The sequence below is a fragment of the Cinclus cinclus genome, chromosome 1 (assembly GCF_963662255.1).
Source record: "Cinclus cinclus chromosome 1, bCinCin1.1, whole genome shotgun sequence".
Classification (NCBI taxonomy): domain Eukaryota; kingdom Metazoa; phylum Chordata; class Aves; order Passeriformes; family Cinclidae; genus Cinclus; species Cinclus cinclus.
Window position 1 is genome coordinate 13,732,670 of NC_085046.1, and position 27,112 is coordinate 13,759,781.

Genomic DNA, 27,112 nt, shown 5'->3' on the forward strand with positions numbered 1-27,112 from the left:
ATGCCTTTAAGAATGCATAAGGCAAACAAACCTTGTTCTCCCTAGTGTGTGAAAGCCTGTCTTTTGCATTATTAAACCATAAAGGAAAGCCTGGTGTTATCTTGTGCAGATTCTCTGCACGTACAGGAGGATCCAGCCCAAACACATTTCACGGCTTGTCTGTCTGAGTTAGTGTGCTGCTTGCCAGGAGTAAAGGAAAGAATAAATGCTTCATACCACAGTCTTACACAGGTTGGTCTTGGATGTGCTTATCACCACTAAGTAGACAAACAAAAGTAAAAGCATTTTTATAGGTACCTACTGAAAGTGTAAACTAAACAAAAGCCATCAAATCAGGATTTTATCCATTTAATTGCAGAGTAAGTGTTTTCATCAGCTGTATAATGGTTTATTGCCTTTCAAGGCTTATTTATTGCAATTAAAGAAGACTTAGACCACCACTCCCTTATTAATTACAAAAGGAAAGAAGATGCAATGCCATTTTTGTTTGCAATTCCTCAAGCTATTTGCAGATCCCTTTGGTCTGTCAGGTAATGTATTATTAAAGCTCCAGGTCACACTGTCCATTTCTCTAAGTAGAAAGCAAGGGCAGAAGCCTGACCCATGAAATGCAGAAAACATATCAACATCATTATCTATACTTTCTTGAACCCGGTAACAGCTCTTTCCTCAAGAGTGTCTTTTTCTTGATTACAGCTGTCGAAGCAGCCTGTACAAGGATGGGAGAGTGGTTCTAGGAGAGCATTACTTCTGACCTCAGAAGCAGCAATTTCTTTGTGAGTGTGCTACTCCTGACTTAGGTTTTCCACTGCCCTGGTTTCAAAGGCAGGGGTCACCTCACAGCCGTGCCACTCCAAAATAGATTTAGCATCCACTGAGCATAGGTCCAAATGCTCAGCAGATTAAGGAGAAGGTGTATCTCAAGAAGTTGCACTGATGAGGGAGGAAAAGGAAGTGGAAAGAAGACAAACTTGGTCCCATTTAATGAATACTTCCTTGACATTTGTGCAGCTCCCGCTGGGGATTTGAGCTGGCATGTATATATTCAGTATGGTCCCAATTACTGAAGCCCATGAGCTGTGTATGTGCTTGTGTTGTGTGTATGTCCATTACCCTGCTTGCTTTCCTAAGTGTTAAGTACCAGAAGAAAACTACACAAAATATTTTAGCAAATGCTTGCGAATTCTGGTAGGTTTTCCACTTTGTTTTCCATTTTAAATTAGCATAGGGCAATGCACCTCAGATGCAATGCCACTAAAATCTAAATCTGTACCAGAGATGATGCTGATCTGCTATGCACATTTTCCTTCCTGTAATTCATTATCACATGCCTCTCTTTCTAAGAAAGACATTTTTATGAGAGGTGGATCACTGGGGTGGGTTTTTTTTGCATGGCTGGTTTGTCCCACATTCCAGCTATAACAATGCAGTTTCACTGGGCACTGGGTCATATGGCTGACCCCAGCTAACAAGCTGTTCCTGTTTTTAGGCTACTGGGAATGTTTATTGGCCACTGTTTTCCTCCTTTCTAAACACATAGTTATTTCTCAAGACCCATATAAATCATAAGGTCACAAAACACATAAAAACTGTAACATTATCTGTGATATAGGATACAAATTAACTAAATTCAGGCTTAGCAGCTTTAAATATCTATGATATATTTTATCATAAGATAAATACATTTATTTAAGTCATGTGTACTTTTCAGTTCTAAGATACACACAATAAAATGACGATAAAGTTGCTCAGTGGGACAAACTTTTATATACTGAAGTTTCAAATTGGTACAGTTTAACTGTGAGGTCTATTACAAAAGCAAAGTACTGTAACTCTGAAACAGTCTAAATAGATCTGTTTGCAATAAACATTAAGTAATCATGTGCTTTATAAGAAAATTATAATTCTGAGGGTAATTTTGAATTTCCTAATGCAGATTTCAAGAGCAGAATCTCAGGGAGAGGTCTGCACTTGTGTTGGATTGATGCTGCAAAACCAAACTACACCTATAAGGAAATGCATAAGTTATCAACAGGAGTTTTATTTATAATGTCTCTACTGAAATTAGACAACAAATTAATAGAAAAGCATTGGTAGCAATTATTACAGTTTAAATCTACATAGACACTCTGCTTCCCTGTTCTCATCTGCTTTAGTGGTTTTAAAATGAACGTCTTCCAGACTGAATTTCCCAGGCTGTTTCTCTGGCTGAGAATGAACTTTGGGAAGAAACACCTGAAATGGTTCAGATCTTTTCTTGTATAAAGAATATAAAAATATACACACAGAAACACAAACACACACATACGTGCATATACATCCCAGTTGCAAAACAGAAGACAAGCCAGGGAATTTTTCAGGCAGCTCTTCAACCACACTTAGTCAGATCAGAAGTCTGGAATTTAAAAGCACCATGCTTGAGTAAATGTTCTTTGCACTGCTCTTAGGAAAAATCATTCAGATTTCACAAAGCCAGGGCTCCTTTAAAGTTGCCAACCCTAAGTATTACTCATGTACTTAAGGGTTGTTTGTTAAAGTGGCAATGTACACAACCAAATTATTTTGTGCTGAGATAACGGCTCGCCAGGAAACATGCAGACATTGTAAGTGGGTTGATCTCTGAACTACGAATGTTTCTTGTTCAGCTGTGTGTGCCTCCTGTGCCAGAGAGTACACCTAGATGTTATGGCCAGGCACTTTGCCTTTCCAAGTTTGTATTATAGGAAAGAAATAAGGAGATGGTTTTCATCTAGACGTTGCAATAGTCTGCCAAAGGTCTTCTCAGTATTATGAGAATATTTACCTAATAATGCCACGTATCTCACACACTTTAGGACTCTTTTTTCAATACAAAAAAGACTTGAAAGTTTGGATCTCCTTTATATAGTTCAAGCTCCTTTTTCCTTGGTGATAGCTCAAGAAAGCCTGACCCCTTTCCTCAGTGAAAATCCACAGGTAAAGCTCTAATACACGCACATGACGAAACACTGACAAGCCAAAAGTTTCAAAAGCAAAGCTGGACATTTTCCAATAACTCCACTTGTTTGTACATATGCCTAATCGTGTGGCTATATACAGGTTTGAGATATAATCTCAGCAAAAAATCAATCCAATCATTTACATGTGTCACACTTTCTTTCAAGGAAGACCCACAGCAGTCATTTATATCACTACAGACCAAGTATGTGAAGACACTAATCCCACAGTGGATATTTCACTTGGCCCAAGGTCTGCCCACAGGGCATGTGATGCAGAACTCACAACAAAGGGAACAACACTGAGAAATATTGAGCTCCAAGTGCCTAACACTGCATCTTTAATATTCCTTTATATAGTTCCTAACTGGAAATAAATGAAAATGCCCATCACCTTACTGTATTTACAGAGCTTCAGGACATGGTTGCTATTGAAGAAAATTTCCATAACTTCTGTTCTAATGCTGATATATATGTCTGTAATTTCCTTTGTCCTTTAGCCTCTTTTAGTTTCATTAATTATAGGTATTGGTCAGAGAGGTTGTAGACAGCCCCCGAGGGACAAATATCTGAGTTTCCAAACTGTGGAACTTATTTTATGTTCTGAACTTTCACAGTTTCTGTGAAAAACTAACATCTACCTTATACTTTTAAAAGTTGAGTTCCTAAGGTTGTGATTAATATACTACATAGATCCCCAAAGGATAATTACAAATTAATCAGCGGTTCAAAACTCCCAAATGGAGTGCTACAAGGTTGACACAACTTTAAAGTATTTCTTTTCTCCTTTCATGGAAAGAAAAAGAAATCACAACCGATTCTGATCTCCATTTGATACAGCTCTGTGTCTGTTCTTTAGGCATTCGAGGAAGCAAACCCAAGGCTTCTATAACTTACCAATTAGTCAGGCTTTTTAGTGAATTCAGCAGTACATGCACAGAGCACTAATCCAACCACACAAATCATTAAATTTGTTGGGCACATGAAAACAATGTTTGATGGATATAGAGGTGTACAGTGAGTGTGTGTATATATGCATGAGTCTCTGTATGCAAGTTATTTAGTCTAGTTCTCCTACAGAAATTTATTTGTGATTCTGTGTGAGACTTTGCAGTTCCTTCATCCAGTCATTCTATAGCTTAGGAAAGCTTCCAAGTTTCAAGCCACTGTTAAGAAGCTTTATTTGAAACCCATAGAAGCCACTAGGAATCTTTCCATTATTTCAGGAGAAGCTAGACTGGGCTCTTATGTTTAAAACATAGTATCTGGCTATCTCAGCTTTGTTCCTTGCTGTTTGCAAAATTTCTGCAAGACTGCTGGCACTCAGTCTCTCTCTCCCATGTGTAAAATGAGAATGACAACTTTACCTCAGAGGAATGTCGCAAAGCTTCACTTATAAACAGATTGGCATACTTGGATGAAGTTGCTCTACTAACAAGAAGTTTTCTGATTGATGGGCATCTCTTGGGAGGTCATAGAAACAAAAACAAAACCATATAATCGAGGTTTTGTATTTTTTTTTTCTTAAAAGAGCCTGTTCTTATGCATGATAGCTGTTTGTGTCATCTTTCTTCTCTCTCTTATCACCTAGGATATCTTTCCAAATCTAACCACATCAAATTAGTGACTTACTAATACTAAACTAAGCCAAGGCATAACCCTCACACCTGAAACATCCACATGAAAAGATTGAGGCACAGTGAATAATAAGAAAGTTAGTTTTTTAAAAATGTAACTTTTTTTCCAGTTTCTAAAACCCTTAGCTGTTGCAACACAGATAAAGTAACTATTAACCAACCAGTAAAAATTAGACTGCATTTCATTTTGTGAAGAACACTGGAAAGTTGGCAAGAGGTAAGATTTTGCAGTGAAATAGGGAAGTGAACAAGTTGTAAATGACTCTAATATCTTCCAGATGGCATATTTTACTTAGGAACTGAGTTTAGAGTAATTAGAGGCATGTGAAATTCCTATAAATACTAAACTTCACCAGTTTGACACTAGAAAGCTCCTTCCTCTCTGAAGTCTTTAAACTTCTAAGTGTTTCTTTTTCCCCCACTTAAAGTGGAAGTCAAGCATTTGTGAATTTGTCTTATTTGACAGACAGAAACCTTTTCCATTAAAAGATAGCATTTTTCTATGCCAGAAAATTATGAACTGAAGTTTCTCACTGAACAGGTTTAAAATTGAATGTTTCTTCCCAGAAGAGGTTTTCACTTTTATATACTGGGATCATTATACTATAATTTATTACAGTATGCGGCAAGCACTGAAATCAGTGGAATTTACTGTAACTTCAAGATCAAATCTTTTCACTGGTGAAATGCTTTTGCAGATAGATGTGCTGAAGACCTTAGCAGATGAATTTTGCTTTTACTTCCCTTAGGACATTGTAATGCTAAAATGTCAAAACCCAGTCCATATCCTCTGATACTTGCTCATTTTCTGCATGACAATGTTACACACATTCTGAAAGTTAATCCCGATGTTCTTATTTCCGTGGAAGAATTTTCCAGATTTTATTTGGTATGAATAGAATAGAACTAAGTAAATACAAGGTGAAATATTCTGTCACCACTTGCACCCTCTTTAGAAATATGTCAGTGTAAACCGACTTAGATCCATTGGTATAAAGGGCCTAATCTCATTTGCAGCAGCTCAAGATCTGGCTATTGTTCTCAGTGGAGCTGTATAGATAAAAGTGGAGATATAATCTTGCTTATTTGGTTCAGATCTTCATTTCTGCCAGTCCCAGGTACTCAAAAAACAGGAGCCAAAATACAAGGAGCATGTGATAAAATGAAGGATACTCCAATTTTAAAACAGCAATTATTGTTTTTGTTACGTCTGGGTTTTGAAATGTTATTGGACAAGGTATGTTGCATTTCAGATTCCTTTGTTCAGCAGAGAATTAAGAGCTTAATTTTAAACTAAAGTGCAAATCCCAATGCATTCAATTATCCCAGAAACCAGTGTAATAACAAGACTGCTGCTAACATTAGTTGGAATTTAACTGTTGCAGTGGGTAACTGTAGAACTTCATTGATATCTTTGTTACATCTTTTCTCTTTTTCACTACAGCATTGTCTTGTACTAAAATAGACCCTCAGTAGTTCATTCTTAATGGAGACCCACCATCAGTTAATGGCATTAGTAAATTACTGAACAGTGGCCAAATCCCAATGGCCTTATTCCCAGAAACCTCTTAGGCTGACAGGACCTTTGTAGGAATAACTCCAGTGAATTTTGGCCCTGGGTGAACACCATAAAAACACCAGCTCACAAAAGACCAATGGAAACAAAGGCCCCCCAAACTGACAGTAAATTACGAATTGTTAATTGATTGCAAATTGTGCATTTAAATATCCAGCACTTTAAAGAACTCTGGGATTTAGATGATATGTTGTCTCCCTCATGGGGCTGCATCTGCACCATGAATCCAGTACAGGCAAAACCAGTTTAAAAACCTCCTTCCGTGGGCACTGACTCCCACCTTCCCTTCTCACAAAGTGTGCACTGGCTGGCTCAACCTAATTCAACTGTATGTGTGTCCACCCTTGGACAAATGATCTGTTGGGCATTTTAACAGACTTGGAGAAAAAATGGAGAAGGGTAGAATGGGATAGAGAGAAGGAGGGAGGGAGGGAGGGAGGGAGGGAAGGGAGGAAGGGAGGAAGGGAGGAAGGAAGGGAGGGAGGAAGGGAGGAAGGAAGGGAGGAAGGAAGGAAGGAAGGAAGAAAGGAAGGAAGGAAGGAAGGAAGGAAGGAAGGAAGGAAGGAAGGAAGGAAGGAAGGAAGGAAGGAAGGAAGGAAGGAAGGAAGGAAGGAAGGAAGGAAGGAAAGAAGGAAGGAAGGAAGGAAGGAAGGAAGGAAGGAAGGAAGGAAGGAAGGAAGGAAGGAAGGAAGGAAGGAAGGAAGGAAGGAAGGAAGGAAGGAAGGAAGGAAGGAAGGAAGGAAGGAAGGAAGGAAGGAAGGAAGGAAGGAAGTGCCTGCAGCTTTTAAGCTTTTAGCTATGGGATACAGACTGCCTTGTGCCACAAGCACTGTAGTAAATCCCACACCTCTAACCCTCAGTAACTAATGGGGCACAAAGCCACAGTGCAGAACAACTTGAAGCTCTTTATTTAGATTCCTTCTTGCGATGCCTTCTGTTCAATTAAAGTGGAGACTTGTAAGGAATAAAAAAAAAGTCTTTATAAAATAAAGGCGAAAGAAAGATACATACTAAGAAGAAAAAATTCAGAACCAAAGATAGTCTGGCCAGGGCAGATAATTCATATCAGGGAGAAATTTAGCAGCTTGGTTGGAAGTGGAATCAGAGTGATAAAGTAAAGAGAGACTTGGACAATTTTTTCATCCTAACAGGTGAATAGCCAAAGTATTCATAACAACCATATAGATCACAGTAGGCTGCAGAATAATATGGCATACTTGGAAGTAAATTATAGTTGTATATGTTTCACTGATTGTTTCATGAGATTAAATGGCAGATATTTAGATTTCAGATGAGTTCTGCCTATCTCTTGAGGAAGGATTTCTTAAGGAAAATGGCATAAGATCTCACTGCCCTAGTAATAGGCAAATGTGTAGAAGCAGAGTGTATGGCAGAATGGATGGCTTCAGCAGCAGGCAGGGCTTTCCAGCACTTGCACCTCACTTTCTGCAGTACAGTGTGCAATGGTGCGTTTCAGGGCTCTTCAGCATGTTCAGAACTGAACCCCAATGTAAGCACTGTTATCACTTATTAGAAACTGGCACTAGAAAATTCACCAAAATTTGAATTCTGCAGCTCTCTATGTTTTTCATTGCCCAGGGCTCTTTTTATAGGTATTGCTTGGCTTTTTCCTCAAAACCATAGCTTACACTTTCCAAAAAAGAACAAGTCTTTTGCAATTCCTTAAAGAATTAGAGGAATTCTAGATTCTCTTATCTTTCCACTGGGAATCTTTTCCAGACATGGCTTTACTAAACCATAAAATTAGGACCATCTAGTAATGGCCTACTCAGGTACCAGCTGGGAGAAGCAGGAAGTGTGTGAGCTCTTGCCCTGCTGTTCATCAGTCTCCCACCCAAAAGTCATGCATTGACCTTGCACACTACAGAAGTGGGATATCTGGCAAGACCCAGGCAAAAAAAAAGGGAATGTTTTTTGCATTGTGGCAAAGAGGCTCCACAAATGTATTCACTGACTGTCCTCTCTCCTGGGCAGGCACCTCCTACTTCCACAGCTGACCTCATGCTGTAGTCCTTCACCCAAAACTACACTCAATGGTTAGCTCCATGTTTATATTTACATCTCTCTGCCTTAAGCCCTAAAGGACTATAAAATTACAAGAAATATTTGCCACACCATTGACAGCAGTAACCAAGTGAAGAATTGCCAAATGGGAAATCCAAATTTGCAAACTCAGTATTCTGGGCTGTGTGCCAAGTCTGTCTGGGTGCTGCGGAGGTGACACATTCAGTCTTCTCGCAGGGATGCCAGTGTGCCAACTGTATCCTGGCACAGCATCTTCTGACAAACTTATGGAAAAGAACTGCTACCAAGTCCAGAGGGACATGCAAGCTGCTTTCTGAGCTTCCTTGGCAGTAAATCCATTTCCAAGTTGTGACTGTACTTTCTCCTATTTACAAGACCAGTTGTTTGTGATATACTGTGGTCTCTGGTAGGCTTTTGAAAAGTGCAAAAATGACAGCAGGATGTTGGTTTCCAAGTGTAAGCTAGTAAAATCCAGAGTAATTTTATTTCTCTAAGAAAAAATAATACAGGTACTCATTTACTGCACCCCAGACATGTTGCCACCAGTGTGGGAGAATCCAAATCCAGTTGTTAGCTGCCAAATGAAAAACATAATCGTTGGAATATGAAGATTGTGGGTCTGCTTTCTAAAGCTTCCTCTTTTCAAATTGTACTTATTACCCATTGTCTCACAGCTAAACTTCTCTGTCTCTCAGTAATTTTTCAAAATGAAAGAAAAAAAATTGAAAAATCCTCCATTCTTCCATGGGGCTGCATGACCTGTAACTTGCAAAAATCCATTAGAAGAAAGCCTTTTAGTAACCAAATTGTGTCATTTACAACTGCACAGCAGCCAGGAAGAGCACCATAAATTATGATTCTGTCCTTACAAGGAACAATGGAAAGTGTGGGCAGGCTATTGCTATAAAGGAGGAAAACTAGGAGAGTGATAGAATTTAATTTGAATGGGGTTTTTTGCCTAATTTGTTTCATATAATAGCAAAATTGGTACTTTCAGGTTAGTTTTTTTTGGCTGTATATGGAAGACTTAGCAAGACTATATAACATTGTTTATTTTTAAGGTGTAGCAGAATAAAAACACTGAATTCAAGCCTTTTGAATTTTTTATCTCTTTTATATGTGAAAGAAAAGAGATCGTAAAATTTGCTTAGCATTTTTAGTGGTTTTTTTTTCATACCATTTGAAAATTTGTCTACTGCTGAGCAAAGAATGGTGCCTGGGAAACTGGTGAAATAATGTCACCGTGGGGTAAATGGAGCAAAGACTGTCACTCAGATGCTGTGGCTTTATGTGGTTATTCTTTCTTTTTAACAAGCAGTTGATTATTTGGAGAAAGGTTGTCTTGTTAAAAATTCTCAACATACATTTTTTTCCTAAAATCTCAAAACTAGTAGAATGTATCCCTGAGTACTTTCAAAAGGTTTTGCAGGGAACCTAGAGCTGGTATTTTTAAGGATATTTTTCAGAAGGGAAAATAAAAAACAAACCAGAAAAAAACCCAAACAATTCTGAGGTCTCTTTACAACTCATCTCCTGGCTTTCAAATACTGTTATACACACATCATAAAGACATTATAGAAAGAACAGAAGTCTAATTTTAAAAACTACAGGCTACTTAAGTATCTGTAAAATTTTCTCAGAAATGCATGTTTATGCTTTGTATTTCCACCAGTCTGCACTGGGACAGTGAAGCTAGTGAGCTGAGCAATTGCTACTATAAAAATCAAATACATAAGAAGAAATGCAGTTAACACAATATTTCACATATGTTAATGCTTACAGTTCCATCAGTGTCAGCTTTATTTTCTATTTGATGTACACCAAAGTTGGCACACAATTTTAACTGATGAGGTAATGTCATTTTTAATTTAAGGAGCCTTAAGCTGTCCACTTTAACTAGTGATATCATCTTTGCAGCTGTCTCACAGGACTTCATGTAAATATAAGTAATGTGCCCTGGATGGTTAGGAGCAGACTTGTTAAAAATGACATTGGTCATCATGAAGACATTTTTTTTCCTTTGATCTCCTTAAAAATGCCAGACACATTTTATTGTCCTGTCATTTTTAGTTCTTCTTTGTATATTAATATGCTTGGAACATCTCAATGAGCGTAACAGTAGAATATAAAGGTCTAAACAAATTAATGGCAACATTTTAATGTCAGTCATAGTAAGATAATGAAAAGTAAATGAGATTGTCTGGCTAACAGCAACTTGTTAAATGAAAGGGCAGTGTGGCTGAGACACAGAGACGCAGGGGCAGGGAAAAGCCTTTTGCTGCTGTCTGAAAAAGTCACAGGACACAACCCAAGCTCCAAATGCCACCACCTTCTATGAGAAGACTAAACTGATTCTACAGATTGGGTCTGATCCTCCTTCCTGTCCGGGGTCAAGTGAAATCATCAGCTAATATAATTTAAGAACAAACCTGTCTCTGCACGTGCAGCTTCTCCCTCCCATGACTTTCATTCTTGTTTGTATTCCCTGGGCTGGTTCAGCACCACCAGCCTGCTGGGCTTGCTCTCCTCAGCCCCTGAATATCAAATCTGCCAGAGCAGACACTACACATTGGCACTTCTAGTGACAGGGCTGAGGAGCCCTAACATGTTGCTCACAGGCAAACTTTTACTACCAATTATTATTTGGTTATTACATATTTTTCTTTATACAGTCTTAGGTTAGATGCAAATAATCACTGAGGTTTTAGCCCAGTCTGTCTAGTAAACACATTCTGTACAAATATGAATGTTGTATCATGCACTTCTTGATTGAAATACCTAAATGAAGGTGATTTGTATTGAAACAATTTTTGTCTGAGAAAAAACAGCTGCTGTGGCTGACTTGTCACTTGTGGATTTTGTGATATGCTCCAAACTATTTGTCCAGATAATAAGGAAAATAACAGATTTTTCTACCACTGATCTGCAACATGATGAAGTTTTGAACAAAATCTAGTGTTTAGGGATTTATTTATTATTCTGTGGACATATGTTTGGAGGACAGCATATGGAAATCAAAGTATTGTTCTTAAAGAGCTACAGCCAAAAAGACATTTTTGAATTCATAACAGAACTTCACAGTTTGAAAAGAATGCTATGCATTATGTATTGATAACAACACTACACAGACAAAGGAACACAATTTAATAATACAGAATTGTGCTCGTGAGATTTCCTTTTTTTTTTTTTTTTTTGTTAATTGGTTACTTTAGCTGACATTGTCTGCAAGCATAATGGACACCATTCTTCCTAATAGTTCTATGTTGCCAGATGATGTCTACAGACATAATGTAGTCCATTTTAATTATTTCATTTTGCTTACATCTTTCAGCATAATGCATTTTCCAAGCAAGCTAGCATTTTTCTTGATTATCTATGTTGTGTTATGGTTTCTAAATTAATTAGGTCTCCTTCTTTCCTGGAAGTTAAAAGTTTCTTCCTTCCATTTATCTACCAGGTATGATTATGTTGAAGTGATTGATGGAGATAATGCTGAAGGACGCTTATGGGGAAAGTACTGTGGAAAAATTGCTCCCCCTCCTTTAGTGTCTTCAGGACCATATCTTTTTATTAAATTTGTTTCCGACTATGAAACACATGGAGCAGGATTTTCTATCCGTTATGAAGTTTTCAAAAGAGGTGAGAAACAATTCATTTTACATAGTTCATAACCTGTGTTTTTTACTTGCATCAGAAAGTTCACCATAATTCTTTGGAATGGGGAAAATGCATGAAAAAGCTTGAAAGAGAAAATATTATTACCCTAGTCATTCCAAGGTGGGGTGTGTATTCAATGGGTGTAAATCATCATGAATCCAGTGGGTCAGCTGCATCTGAGGGTTGACTCCTCTGCATGAAATATAGTACTTTTTGCCAGCTGTTTCAACCATCTTAAAACCATTAGCTTTATTGCTTTCCTTAAAAAAAAAATAATAATTACTGTATGATTTACAATGTTACTGCCTCAACAGCACTGCAACCTTCTGAGTCCCTGGCTTATTTTTGTTAGTGTTTTGTTCTGCACTCCCAAGAGATGGCTGCAGGCTCGGAAGGGACCCAAGTACACATGGGCAGCAGATGATGTTGCCGCTGCTTTCACAAATCATGTTTGGGAGGTAAAGGAGAGAAGCAGCTCGCACTGATCACAGTCATGACCTGCTAGATGCTCGTGCCAGGATTTAGTGCCAGTGGGCACAATTAGCTTTATGGGGCATAGAGAAAGCCCAGAGAAACAGAGAGTATAGGATTAATCAGACACAGAGACACTCCCTCTTTCATAACACTCTTCCCAAATCAATAGCTAGAAGGGCTGTAAGGTCACTTTTTTTGGCATACATCTTTCCTATAACTGGATGGAGATTAATAATTCATATATTCCATTCTTGGAGAATACAGGACCAAAACTCATAATATATAAAAAGACAATAACATTCATTTTATAGAAAAAATTTACTTAAACATCAATGTTTGTTGTCATATTCAAAAAAGCAGCTGAAAACTTCAAATTTCTAATGCACACCACTCCCAATCAGTGCCCTATTTTGAGAACCAGTCCAAGTCCCTTTTATGCACCTAAACCAGAGCCAGATTTTAAGCTGTGTTCAGCACACACTCTTGGTGGCAGCTGTACTGCTAATGAGAAGAAGCACAGTAGTGAAGTCTCTTTTCTATTGCTATTGCTGCTCTGCACAGTGCTAATTGGGGCCACAGACCTCTTGTTCACCATCTTCCCTGTCTGTAAATCCACTCTTGACTCCCAGAAATTCTTTTGCTGACCTCCAGGGTCACATTTTTTGAAAGAATCCAGCATCTAAATGACACCAAGCTTTCCTGAAAAAATATCTCTATTTATTTTGATGTCCTTAGGAGTCTAAACTCTTGAAAATGTGTTCTGACATTTCTCAGTGCTTATACATGCACTTTCATAAAGAACAAGGCTGAAACACAAGAAGAAGGGAAAGAATGATCTGTGAAAGTCTATTTTAGTAACTGAACGCTTTCAAAAAAAAGGTTTTGTTTATTTCCTAATAGTGTAGTGACAAGTCAGAACTCTGATAGGAACATTGTGTTTATTTCCTTGTGTGGTCATTTACGTGTCTCAAAGATACACATTCCTAGTTTAAGATGGCATTATAAATGCAATTTTCACACATGGAAGTCAGGAAACTCAAAATTATGGCTCCCAGAGTAACTTTAACTCCAGTTCATTCCACATAAGCTGTATATTAAGGCAGGACTGTTACCGCCATGCAGTGTTAGAAAATGCCACGTGTACACAAAGGATACAAATTATCATTGCTGTGGGAACACAGCCCTGTTTAACTTCTGAAAAAATGCATATACACTATACCAGTTTTGCATTTCAATATCTGTGCCAAATAAAGCGGTTCACCCTTTTGCACAGGTAAAGCTCAGCTGCTCACACCAGACTATTATGCCTTCTTTAGCATATTGGTGATATCACTTAGCTCATCATTTCCCAGGTATGGGAAGAACAATCCCAAACCCAAGGTCCTGTGGTGCTGAGCTGAAGGCTGAGCTTCATTCCAGCACACAATATATTTTTGCCCATTACTCTTTACTTCTCATTCAGCTCCAAGGCCAGAGATACACCGAAGAAGTTGTAGTCAGGACTAAAACATGAAACACATTTTGCCCAGCACTCAGCCCACATGAAATGTTTGTCATTCTGGCTTGGGCAGACATCCTATTTTAGGGTGGATGAGCGATGTATTTACTAGAAAGGGATCTCCACAGTTCGCATTCAACATTCCTAACTTTAGTTGACTAAATTTATGGTGTAAACTGAAAGAAAATGAAGTGTCAACCAAGAAGGCAAATTATTTTTTGGCTCAGTGACACCCAAAAATAGCAGATTAATTATCCCCAATGTCATCTCTTTTTCTTTGCTCTCTCTGTTGCCTCCTCTGTGTCTTCCCTTCAGTTCATATCTCTTCCTTTGTTTCATACACATGTGTACATTTAGTTTCTCCACCTCAGAAGTGTCTACTTTTGATATCTCATCTGGAACCTTTTCTGCCAGTTTTCCAAGCACAGTGCCCCATGGAGTTCCTTATAGCCTCAGTATTGATATAATTCCTGTAGCTGCCTCACAGTGTCAATAAAGGGTCAAAATCTTTGGAGGGCATTTTAGTGAGACAGCTCCCCTGAAAGCAGTTTCTGTTTCTTGCACCAGATTGACTCGAACATGTTTAAGATAACGCAAGCTGGCATCAAGATACCATGTGTGAGTGTAAGGAGCCTGACGATTGCGCACACTCAGAGCCAGGATCTGGCTGTATTTAATAAAGCAATAATGATCCTGGCTTACATTTCATATTGCATCTTTTATTGGATTCCAAGAGGAGTACAGAGCACTTTATACTATGAATGGCATAGCAAAGCTATTTTATCCTGGAACAGCAGCTACTGGTGGGAGTGAAGAGCAACAACTAGAATATAACCCTCCCCTACATGACAAGGAGACAAGGAAATGACAGGCAGAGAAGAGGAATATTCGACTAATGTGTAAGGGGGTGATTTAATTATAGGCAAAATGTAATTTCCCAAACTGGAATGGGTCAGGTTACACGACATCGATATCCACATCTTCCACATTTTGGAAAATGTGCCGTGAAGTGTTCTGAATATTGATGTGATAGTGCAAAAATTTCCTCTCAGTGTCTGTTGAAGGGCAGGAATACCTGAACTGAGTAAATTCATTCAGACCTCTTTCTTGTGTACTGAATTTAGCTGGGAGATGGCCAGATCTGTGGGGGGGTAATATGTTTGGCACATTCACAATCAAAACATTTTCTAAAGTGAAATAAGAGTATTCATATATTCAACAAGCCAGACTGTTTTCCTTCAATGATCTGTGTTAGGCATTGGAAATCCTCTAAGTCTCCTGACCACAGTCTCTAAGGATGCTGGGCATCCTCATCCAGACTGGGGCCTCACACACATCATCCTCCAGCACAGACCTGCCTGCTGCAACCAAGCTGTGCTCTCCATGTCCTTCCTCTCCTCCACGTCTGAGGACCTTCATTTGAGTCATCCTACTCAAACTCCCCAGGCCAGCTGATATCCACCAATGCCCCAAGTCCTGTAAATCACTTTACTAAATTTGGAGTGTCAAAAGGCAAAGGGGGGTACCTATGCTGACCTTGTGGGAGGATGTGAGGGTAGTGCCTGCAGCTGACTTCTGAGCACACCTGCAGGAGTGGGATCCACAGAGAGGATTCCTGAAGGACCTAAATAAAGGAGAAATGAGATCCATCAACAAGAGAGGGATTTCAGTTTGTCCCCTGTATTCACAAAGGCAAATCCAGTGACCTGGTCTTTTATACCCTTATATCTTTACTGCCACTTTCCTGCTCCACCAAGAGCACTGTTTAGAGCATCCCATTATGGCATGGTGGGAACATCAGGGAAAGCTGGTGTGTCAACACTGACATTAGGTGACTTCTAGCAACACTGCCTGTAATCACACAGTTTATCATGCCCACACTAACAGCAATATTTTACTGGTGCACCTGTGTCAACACCACTCAGAATGAGTCACTCACCCTCAGTACATGTACGAATTACCTTTCACATTTAGTTTGTCAAGAAGGCATAGGTCACATCTGGCAGAGTTACTGAGTCAGTGCTCCAGGAATCTGAAACCACTACTCCCTCTACTGAATTCACTCACCTGCTTTTGTAAAAAATTCTATTTTACCAATAAAAGCCTGTCAGCCATAAGATTTAAAGATCTGAGCTTGAAGGGGCTATAATTATTTCTCTAGGGCTCTGTCGAGATTTCTGCAGCTTACACTTTCATTGTTCCCACATGACTTTGTATTTGTCATAATTTTTTCTAGAGCTGGTACAAGTTTTCATATTGTTCCATACAAATTGAAAATTGAAGATCAGACAGTATATGTGAATTGGGCTTTAAATGACTGACTATCAATAATAGGAACAAGCTGGCTGAATGATTAATGCAGTGATTGAAATGAGGTGTTTCATTGAAAAGCCACCTTTGCTTCTTTGGAGAGACAATGCAACCTAATTTGTTTTCCAGATAACTGCTTTGCTTAGTAGCACAGTGTTAACCCAGTTGATTTTTCTCCTTCTCCTACAGGACCTGAGTGTTCCAGAAACTTTACTTCATCAAGTGGAGTGATAAAGTCTCCTGGATTCCCTGAAAAATATCCCAATAGCCTTGAATGCACTTATATTATCTTTGCACCAAAGATGTCAGAGATTATACTGGAATTTGAAAGCTTTGAGTTAGAACCTGATTCAAATACTCCAGGGGGAGCATTCTGTCGCTATGACCGATTGGAAATCTGGGATGGATTCCCTGATGGTAAGAGAAAAATGGATTGTAATATGCATAATCATTACTACGTAGTGGCCTGCAGAAGGCATATTCCTATTTTTTTAACTGTCATGCTAGAGAGATCTCTGCTTGATTTATGTGAAGTGAGTTGAATTAAAAAGAAATGAAGAAAATGCCCTGTAAATTCATTCAGTGAAGCATATCATAGTGTGAATGATTTTGTTTTTAATGAAATATGTTCAATTTTAACAGTTGGTTTAGCAGAAATCTCTGTGTTCAGTGGTAATATGTGGTGAACTTCCTACACTAAAATAAATTAAATGTGAAGCCTTATAGTGAGTCCCCAAATTTTCACAGCTACCCCATGAGTATAGTCCAGATACTTCCAACATATTGCAGAAACTGGACTTCAGGTAGTGACCCTCTAACTTGCAGAGAAACTGCGTTAAAGACCAGCTGTCAAAGCAGAGAATTTTTTTGCCTGAGAAAATGTGGTGTCCATGCAGTTGAAATCATAGTGACTAAACAATTACCCAGGTCAGTAAACAGTCACAGAGTTATTCATTCAGGTGGCTTCAGTGACTGGGCACTGCAGGGTTCCTCCATTATAGTGCTTTCTCTTCCAGTGGTTTAAGCAAATCCAAAGGTTTTCTCTTAATTTGTTAATTTATAATCTCTGATTGGATAGCCTCATGTGTCAGGGTGGGTGTGTTGGGTACCCTTCAGGAACATCTCTGCCATCTCAGTAATTTTCCACTTAGTTGTTGACCACACTTGACCTTGTGCACATTCACTAAGTGCATAGCTAGGTATTAGCTAAGTCTATACAGCCTCATTTCACCTTCTGCCCAACCCCATATCCCTGTTTTACACTGAGTCTGACAAATAAAATAGCTGCATGATTTCTCTATGCTTTTTATGTAAAATCTTGAGGGTGCAAGATTCAAATCTCCCCTGGGCAGGGCAGTCATGTATCAATTCTCCAAGGACCCAGAGCCAAAGGCTGCAGCTCCAGCCTAAAAGGGATTGTTTAAGTTGAATGCCCAGCTTTTCAGGTGCCCAAATGCCTTTATGAGCTGTGGAAATATCTGTGTAAAGCTGATTATTAGTGATGCCTTTTTCACTGTCTTTGTGTTTGGCATAAGCTGATAAAGAGAAACATCTTGAAACTGTCCTTTTTCTTCTTAATTTTTAATTTGTAGCAAAATTCAGTTACTGAAGATTTATGTTGTTTGTGTTGGGCACTAATTACAACTATTTCAGTTTTCCACTTGTGTGATAACCCACATTAATAGATAACTTATGTTTGTTTTATGAACAGCAGTGGCAGTTTTTACAAACTGCTAATCCTACATTAATATTTTATTTAAATTAAAATATATAACTTAAAGAATACATTTTAATAGCACATTAAAACTTGTCTGTTTTCCTAAATAAATCCTAAATATAATTTTGCTTAAATCTTCCATTGGTGCTTCAGGAAATATATGTCTTTTAACATATATTTGTTTTTTTTTATTTTTTTATGCCTAACGGGTTTATCATGGCTCTTCTCAATCCATTTCAATAAAGAGTGAAGAAAGACCCATAGCAGTAGCTAAAAGACTATTTAGTATTTAATGCCTCAATTAGGAAAACAATATTTTAACAGTACAATAAGGATGTCTGGAACACTTAATAATAGGTTTATTTGTATATAGGCCAAATCTGTCCTGTAGAGCTTGCATTTAAACTGATATTTGAAAAGATGATCCAGTAAATCAATTTATGTGTAATATAACCAAAAAGAAATGCTTTATTGTCAGTGTAGAGGGTTTCAAAGCATTAATTTCCTGGTTCAAGAAAGTGGCTGAGCCATTCTGAAGACCAATTATCAACAGGCATTATCTGCCTTCCACAAACTGTCTCACAAACTCTCTATGTTCAAAATGATCCTGACATCCACTAAGGGCACTTGCATGTTTACTTGTAAATGTTCAACAGAATTTGTAGGCTGGGAAAATATTTTCTTTGATACAAAATGTTGGAGGTTGCAGCAGTTGTAGGAAAAATGTTTGCTGCATCATTTCACTGTAGGACAATCCTCAGCCAGCAGTCAGCGTCTCTTGTTTAACTTAGCACTACAAAGGAAGAGGCAATGTGATTGCTTTTCTGTAAATGCATGGCACGATGAGTCCCTGGGAGGAAGAACTATTTCAACTGAAGAGCAAAGCTGGCACAGGAAACCACTAGTACAACCTGACCATGAACTAAAGATTGAGAATGTCTAGATACTGGACAATATATATAGAGTATCTGGGAAAAAAAATCTAATTTGCACCCACATGGAAATAATAAATATCTACACAGTGGTAAATTAGACAGTATGGTTCCCTTTGATGAAGGGAGACTCACCCAGGGTGAGTCTTTGAGCCATTTATCCATTTCCCTTTAGTCTGTGCAAAAATATTCTACAGTATTAACTGAAACATGGACATGGTTGGGTGCACTTCTAATTTAGTGGTGTACTCCCCTGTACAGTTTTAGGAAACATCAATTTGCAGTTTCCCAAGAAACTCCTAAACATGATTTGGAGGACAGTGAAAGCCAGGGATCATTCTTAACAGGTGAGTTGGACATGGCAAGCCAGTTTCAGAGGGAAGAGCCCCAGAGGGGCAAGTTGTGTCAGACTCTTAGTCTGGTCCCAGGAGCAATCCCGGGCTACTGACTGCTGATCCAGAGGGTGTCCCCTGGCCTGCTCTGTTTAGTGATATACCCACAGAAAAGGAAGTTAATTTGTTTTGTTATAATGCATTGTTGCTCACATGCCCAGTTGTGTTAAAGCTGCCATTGCATTGATATAAATGTGACAGAAGGACTTGTTAAATATGTAGAAAAAATATATATTCTTCAGCTCACATTCCCTGCTCCACAGCAACACAGCTGTGGTTCCCTGGGATGATGGCAGTATTGTAATAGGAGAGAGAGAACAGTTTTTCGAAAATAGTTGTGGTCTCAACAAGAGCAGAATTAGATGGACAGCCCCCCGAACATGCATCTCTGGAAAACAGGCATCTGCATTTGAGCCAGGCACAGCGAGTCCCTCTGTTCCTAACAGGGAATAGCATCCCACTCTGACCTTCTCAACATCTACTTGAGGCTGCAGTTAATGGACCTCTGGAGTTCCTTGTCTCATTGACTGTACTGGAAGCTATGATTCCCTTAGTCAGATCTAAACTTTAGATGTCTAAGTTAGAGAAGATGAAACCAAACATAAGCAGAAAATGTTTGCACTATAGAATTTTGTAAGCTACAGTTGCTAAAGATCATCAGGAAATAAATGTGCTGTTTTATACAGTTGCAATTATTTTTTCCTTCCTTCCCCATAAAAAAAACAAAAAATAAAGGAAATAAATGTTCTTTTAAACACATTTTCACAATGATGTTTAAAAGGATATGTCAAAGTCAGTAAGCTTCCATTTACATTTTACTTCTACATAATTTCCATTTCACTGATGGAAAACAATTTTCTGTTAGAGAATTTGACAGCAACTGTAACAGTCATTCAAAAAGACTTTAATCCTGAAATGCTCTGTCACAATCATGGAGTCCTCAGCCTACCTGGTTGTCCTTTCAGTGGATTGAAGCTGGAAAGTGCTGAGTATTTTCTACTTGATTCTACAAAATACGTGCTTATCTTTGAGGCATGTGAACAGTTAGATTGACTTCAAAAGGAATTCACCAAGGACACTTACAGGACTGAAGTTAAACAGTGGTATAAGTGTTTTGCTGTTTCAAGAGGGGAATAACAGGCATTCAGGAATGCCTCAAACCCGGCATTTTGTTTCATGAAAAAACCCTGTTGAAGAATATCTGAGAACTACAGGTGCCTGTTGTAAATATTGTACAGAAAAGGGACCATAGATTGAAAGGTAACAGGTGGATTTAGAGAAGGAGAGTGAGTAGATCTCAGAATAGAAAGATATGGTTTTGCATGAATAAACTAGATACCAAAAATATCTTTGCCCAAGGCACAGATATATCTCAGCCAGCATCTGCTGAGAACACTCCATTGATGACTTTGAAGAAAAATAGCCCACTCAAAATGAGAACTAGCTTTAGTGATGAATTGCACATATTCATCATGCAGCTCTCTTTGAAGCTCTATAGGCTGTCTACTAGGGCTCAAGAATAATTTAAAGAAGTTTACATATGGTTTGAGAACCACAGCCTAAGCATTGCTGCTTCAGTCAATACCACAAGAGCTTCCACTGAACTACAGAGCAAAGCAGAATGCTTTACTGCAGTCATTAACATCAGTACAGATGAAGGTTGCTATTAATCTAAGTGTGTTTCTCCTGTTGTGGTTGCTTTCTACACTCTTGTGAGAAGCCATTAAGATCTAAGAGCACACACAAGCTCAGTGTAGTTGACTACTGGAATGTGAGGATGGAATTAATTTTTCAGTTGTTTCTTCTTCAGCATCCTAAATTGTGCACAAATATTATTTTAAATTTAAATCATAGTGATGTGAAAATACTTATGTGCATACTTGCAAAATAACAGCTTTAAAATTAAATACATTGTTAGTTAACATAACATTTCAATATTTTAGAAGTCTGTTATACCTTTTCTTCTTGCTTCTGATTTTTTTGGGGTGTTTCTTAACCTAATTCCAAAAGTTAATATTTCAACTAGATAGGTAAAAGTGTATTTCAGTAAGTCTCAGAATTTCCTCATAGCAATATTCTTTGTGCAGAAGAACAAACAATAGTAAAGAAAAGAAGAACCAGTAAAGATAAGGTTTCTGTTTAGTCTTTATTCTGCACTCTGATCTTTAGACCTTCAAAAAATACTTATTAAGAATAATCAAGGATTTATTCAAGCTATAGAATTAGATTCTGCACTTTTGGAAATGCACACAAATTAAGTTTCTTAGTTGTCTCTCCACCTTTTAACCAGAAAGTTGCTCTGTTTTCCACTGTATAATACTGTGCCAGTGGAAAGAGGAGCCAAGGTCCTAGAAATTGCTACAGCATGGGCAGTCAGATGAGGTAGCTGGTTCACTGAAATGCCTTTGTTCTGCAGGTAGTGTAGAAGCATCCTTGAGTGAGGACATATCCGAGTGATTCACATTTGGAGTAGTCCTTCCTGGGAGGACACTGACATAGCAATGTGATGGTCCACAGTTAGAGGCTGGCCTAATGACTTCTCAGCACCTTCTGCCCTGAAATTCCCACTTGGAACTCTACACAATCTATTATGAAATCCCATCTCATTTCCTAAGGAATTGTCAGGAAGATGGTAAAAATTGACCAGTGGCATAGTCTACCTAAAAAGGCAGCAGTCTGAGCCCTTAATGATTCCTTAGATGGGTTTCCTGTACAGCATTTATTTGTGATGGCACACAAAATATTTGATAATTTATTGTCATTCAAAAGTTTTCAAGACTTGAATGGAAAAAAACATAGAAGGGGGAACTCTTTGTTAGCTACTTGTGGAAGAAGGAGAATCCCTATTTCATCCAGTTGTGCTCAGATCAATATCATATTAGCTCAGCAGGCTAAGGTTTACATGTTGTGCAAAAAAATTCAATATCTCTTTGTGTCATATTCTGCACATTTTTGGCACTTGCATCCACATAGCTAGCAAAGGGAATGGTACTGTGATGGCAGGGCCAATTTGTTGAAGACTCAAATGCATAATCACTAAATATGTCTTAAAAATTATAAACCAGTGAGTCATGGGGAATCTTAAAGCCTGTCTGCTTTAAACAAAGTTCTCTTCTGTTTGTCGTTTCAAAGAGACTTCTCTGCAGGAAATGGGAGGAGGGAGGTTCAGAGTACTATAACATGGTAGCCTTATCCTTCTTATTTTCTTGCAGTTCAGAGCACCATCAGCAGCTATAATCTTGAAAGCCATTCTGAGAAAGAGAAGGATTAGAGCTGATTACACACAAAAAATACAAAAGAAAACAAAAACAAATACAAAACCAAAAACCTGCAGCAACTGGAATATGGGGGGCATTATTTTGTGTTTTTAAAAAGCTGCTAAGGGTAGCAGTCTAAAACAAATTTCTCTCTCCAACAAATAAAACCATGACAATGCTGCATTGAACAACCTTAGTGGAAATGTCTGAATTGGCAGGTATTTCAAATGTCATGGGATTGCCAAGGCAACTGAAGACTAACTGTGGCCAGAATATGGATAGAAAAGTACATGCTGGCAACAAGAGCTATATCATCTGAGCTCCCTCTTTCTGGCAACTCTACGGCCTTACAGAAATGTGTAGCTTACATAATAAAGTCATTCCAAGCTGGAACTGTTTTAGTTGTTGGAAAATGCCAATAAATGACTAGAAAATTATGTTAGCTGTAGATTTTCTTTGAACTGTGAATAATTAGGATATCTAAACATTTTATATTTTAAACTCAAAGTGTAATGGACTTCCTAGAGAATTGACAAGGTGCTAATTTAAGCCTGGAAAGCCAGTGGTGTAAGCATTAGAATGACGCCTCATGATTATTTCCATGATTGACTCCATGGGTGGGTTTTAACGTTATCTTTTTTTATTGTTTGTAAGCACAGATGCATCACCATTCCACAGCCTAGGGACCTATCTGTAGGGAATGCTCAAGTGCTAGAAGGCCACATATGTTGGTTATGAATTGAGTAGCTTAATTAAGGAAAAAGATTGTCCCACTGCACAAGAAATGCTTGAAAATACCAAAATCGTATTTGTGCAGGATTAACATGAAGAGAGATCATGTAACTGTTTATGTGTGTGTATTCTGTGACATGGAGATATACTTAAGAAATTCTTGCTCTTTTGAAAGGATTAAGATTTCACTCTTAAATTCTTTTACAATATTCTTTAATATTGACCATATGGGCAAAAGAACTATGGGGGTCTGAAAGCCTAAATAAAGGGGGTTGGAGAGTTATTGGTCCTAGCCTCAATATGAGTCAAAAATATTTTTCAAAGTTTGAGATGAAGTTAACAGATCATCTGCAGTATAGAGCATAAAACCTTGAAGGCACTCTTTGAACTCCTCACAGCATCTTGTGTACTAGGTTGGCAAATCAAACCATTCAGTTGCTCTTGTCATAAATTGGTGCTTCAATCACACTTTGGAAAATCCTTGTGGTGCTTTGTACATGTAATTTTGTGCATCACTGTCCTGTCTGCACATTTTGAAGGACACTTTTTAAAATCCTGGTTCTGTACATTTTCAGAGGTTCATGGAGTGCTATCTGGAGCATTTTAGAAGTATGATTGCTAGGGTACTATAAGCAATTCATTGTTCATCTCTAAATTATTGATGGCATTGTTATTTTGAACTGTTACAGAGGTTCACCATTTCCTGCTGAGGGACTGTCTTTGGGAGGATATTGTAGTGGCACCTATTGTTATAGCAGCACTGGTAGTTTACTATTGTATCCTGTTTCTTTGCAGTTGGCCCACACATTGGGCGTTATTGTGGGCAAAACAACCCAGGACGTGTCCGGTCTTCAACAGGGATTCTTTCAATGGTATTTTACACTGACAGTGCAATAGCAAAGGAGGGCTTCTCAGCAAACTACAGTGTGTCACAGAGCAGTGTCTCAGAAGGTCAGTATTTATCTATCCCGCAGAGCTTCTTGGAAAATACTCTCTGTTATGTCTTCTTGCACACCAGGTGTTGCCTGAAGCTTTAAAGAAATCTTAAATAAATAAGATCGTGGAGAAGGATTGGTTCTGTTTTCCTTTTTTTTTTTTCTTTCTTTTTTTTATAAACAGCTGCCCTTTGAAAAGAAGTTGAAGAAGCCGAATTCTCCTTACAGTTTTATTCCACTGTATTGCTAGGAAGTTGGGATAATTATTGTGAAAAACTGTGCTGACCAAGGAAACGCAGGAATGCAGAGCAATTGAACACTTGCATTAAAACAATGAAACATGAACAATGAATGCACTATCCAAAGCCTTCTTTTATTAAATGGAAAAAGCTTTGAAGATTGATTTCTTGAATAAAAAGAACCCATTTAATATATGTGCTCTTGTTAAACCATTTCATAAGCTATCTAAGCTTTGTTCTCTGTCTCATATTTTTTCTCAATTGACTCATTTCATGCTTACCCTTTGGACAGAGAATGAAATAAAGTGAGGGAAACAGGAAAATAACATGCTGTGTTGCACCATGTCCTTGCAGATTTCACTGCTTTCCTCAATGATAAAACACACACTTTATTTCAAACTCCCTCTGCTTTCTGTGTCTTACTAAGTTTCAAGCAGATTCACACAGATTTGATGTACTTGTTTAATCAAAAAAGGGACAAAAGAAAAATGAGTAAACTGAAGATCTAACAGTAACTCCCCATCTCTCCTCCACTCCCTGCCTTTTTAACATCTTTCTTACACACATGTGGGCAGGAAGAGGGAATAGGGGACACACAGCCCCTGTGGATGGGAAGCATTGTACCTTCAGCTAGTTTGGTTTCTCCTTATGTAGGTGCTGCCCCTATCCCTTCATAACTAGCACAAGCAACTTGTGTCCCCACGTCCATCATCCTCCCTAGGCTGTAGATGCACCATCACACTGAAGTGAGAATTAATAGTATCTGCTATGCCAAGATGCCTTCAGCTCTTAAACACAGGACAACAAAACAGAAGTTAGTCTATATGAAAACCCTTTTGGATGACAAGAGGAAGCATTTTATATGCTGCAGACTTAGAGAAGTGAATTCTCTCATTTAATTTTGGCTACCCTTACTCTTTGTGTTGTCTGGTCACCTCCAGAGGACAGCCCAATCTACTTATCTCAGGGAAGCAGATGTCCCCAGGAGTTACTTGTCCCTCTCAGTAGACTACAGGAAAAGCCAACATGTCTAGATCAAACTTTTAAGCATTTTGATATTACTCCCACCTATCATGTTTTGCATTCTTTGTAGTGGCTTATGGCTTTCCTTCAGATTTCAAGCAGAGGTTCCTTTCCTTTGAGTCTTACCCTAATATAGTTCAGCTTTAGTACTTCACCACATACCTAATACATTGAAGCAGCACAGAACTGGGGCAGAGGATCCTATTCCACATGAAATGCTGCTGCTATGAATCAGTTAATGGAAGCCCCAACTATAGTTCCTATAAAATACCCTGATAACATTTCTGAATGTAAATTTTTGGATCCCTGATAAAAGATTTAAGCATTTTTTTTCACAATACTTTAATTCGTATTGAAAACCCAAAATCTTTTTTAATTAAAACTCCTTTTTCCAACTCATGGTTGTTGAAACTTTCAGCTCAGCACCCACCCCTTTTAGAGAAACATTAGCTCCAGAGAAGGTGCAATAAAAAGGAGCATATATCCAACATATATCCAACTCCATTTCACACAGTTATTTTAGCTTAGATTCTAATAAAGCAATTAATTACATTTTTGTAGTGTGAAGTCCTTGAATAGAAGCATAGGCACATGAGTTTTTTTCTCCTGCCCTTGTAGTGGGGTTGGTAATCTTCTGACATGAAGGCCCAGGAGACCCTGGGTGTGAGGATCTGTCTGAAGCTAGTGGCTTCTCTTGCCTGCTGGGGGTTGGAGCCTTTATTTTTAAAGACTGAGAGAATAATTGAGTCACTCTCCCATATCAACCTTTGAACTCACTATACTGATTAGGAAGTCAATTGATTCTAAATTAGCTAGGTAATTTTTGTGTCAACAAAAGGAGATTGAATGGAGATGGTCAATTCATTTACAATACACCATATCACAGAAAAGGTGGCAATTTCCTTAGGTAAATAACTCTGTGGCTCGAATTCAAATTTTGCTGATCTATTTCATTCCAGTGTCCAGAATTCAAAGACAATGGCTAAAGTTTTAATAATATTTTTAAGCATTTTATATTTTTGTATTGAAATAAATAGTTTTAAACTCAAATTATTTCATAAAGTCATCTAATTTGTCTTTTCTGCATCTGTGCATAATTTTGAGGTGAACATACATTGTTCTATATTATGAATCCACAGGAGTGTCTGTGCTAGCTTAGCAAAAACACTTCTATTTTCCTATACTGAAATGGCCACAATACTGGGCTAAAAATATTTGTATAGCATTATTATTGCAGGAATTGCCATGGCAACTCGAATGGCAGTACTAAGAATGACACCATAAGCCCAACACCGCCTCACTTAAAGTTGCTAAAGTATTCAAAGTCACATAAAAAATTATTCTTTAGATATTCATATTCAAAGCAGGGAAATGTTCTTATTATTCAAAGTTTAAATCAAAAAGCTGACCATAATAATGATGGTAATTTATTTTTCTTCAGATTTCCAGTGCATGGAACCACTAGGTATGGAGTCAGGAGAAATTCACTCTGATCAAATCACTGTCTCCTCCCAGTACAGCGCTATCTGGTCTGCAGAAAGGTCCCGGCTAAATTACCCTGAGAATGGATGGACCCCAGGGGAAGATTCTATCAGAGAATGGATACAGGTAAAAAGATAACATTTTAAAGATTTTATTAATAATACTCCATGGAGTTTATTGAATGTGGAGAATGCAAAAGAAAGAAAAAAAAATAATGCAGTAAAGTACCT

The 27,112-nt window shown here is 38.1% G+C and overlaps 1 protein-coding gene across 2 annotated transcripts in view; it reads left to right on the forward strand.

Moving 5' to 3' along the window:
* The window catches only part of NRP1 (neuropilin 1), a 113,427-nt gene that overhangs the window by 35,122 nt on the left and 51,193 nt on the right, over positions 1–27,112 (forward strand). For both annotated transcript variants that reach the window (XM_062506816.1, XM_062506825.1), the window contains exons 4-7: positions 11,692–11,873; positions 16,363–16,590; positions 23,999–24,154; positions 26,842–27,008. In XM_062506816.1, coding sequence (XP_062362800.1) covers positions 11,692–11,873; positions 16,363–16,590; positions 23,999–24,154; positions 26,842–27,008 — 733 coding nt within the window. The remainder of the gene's footprint in view (positions 1–11,691; positions 11,874–16,362; positions 16,591–23,998; positions 24,155–26,841; positions 27,009–27,112) is intronic.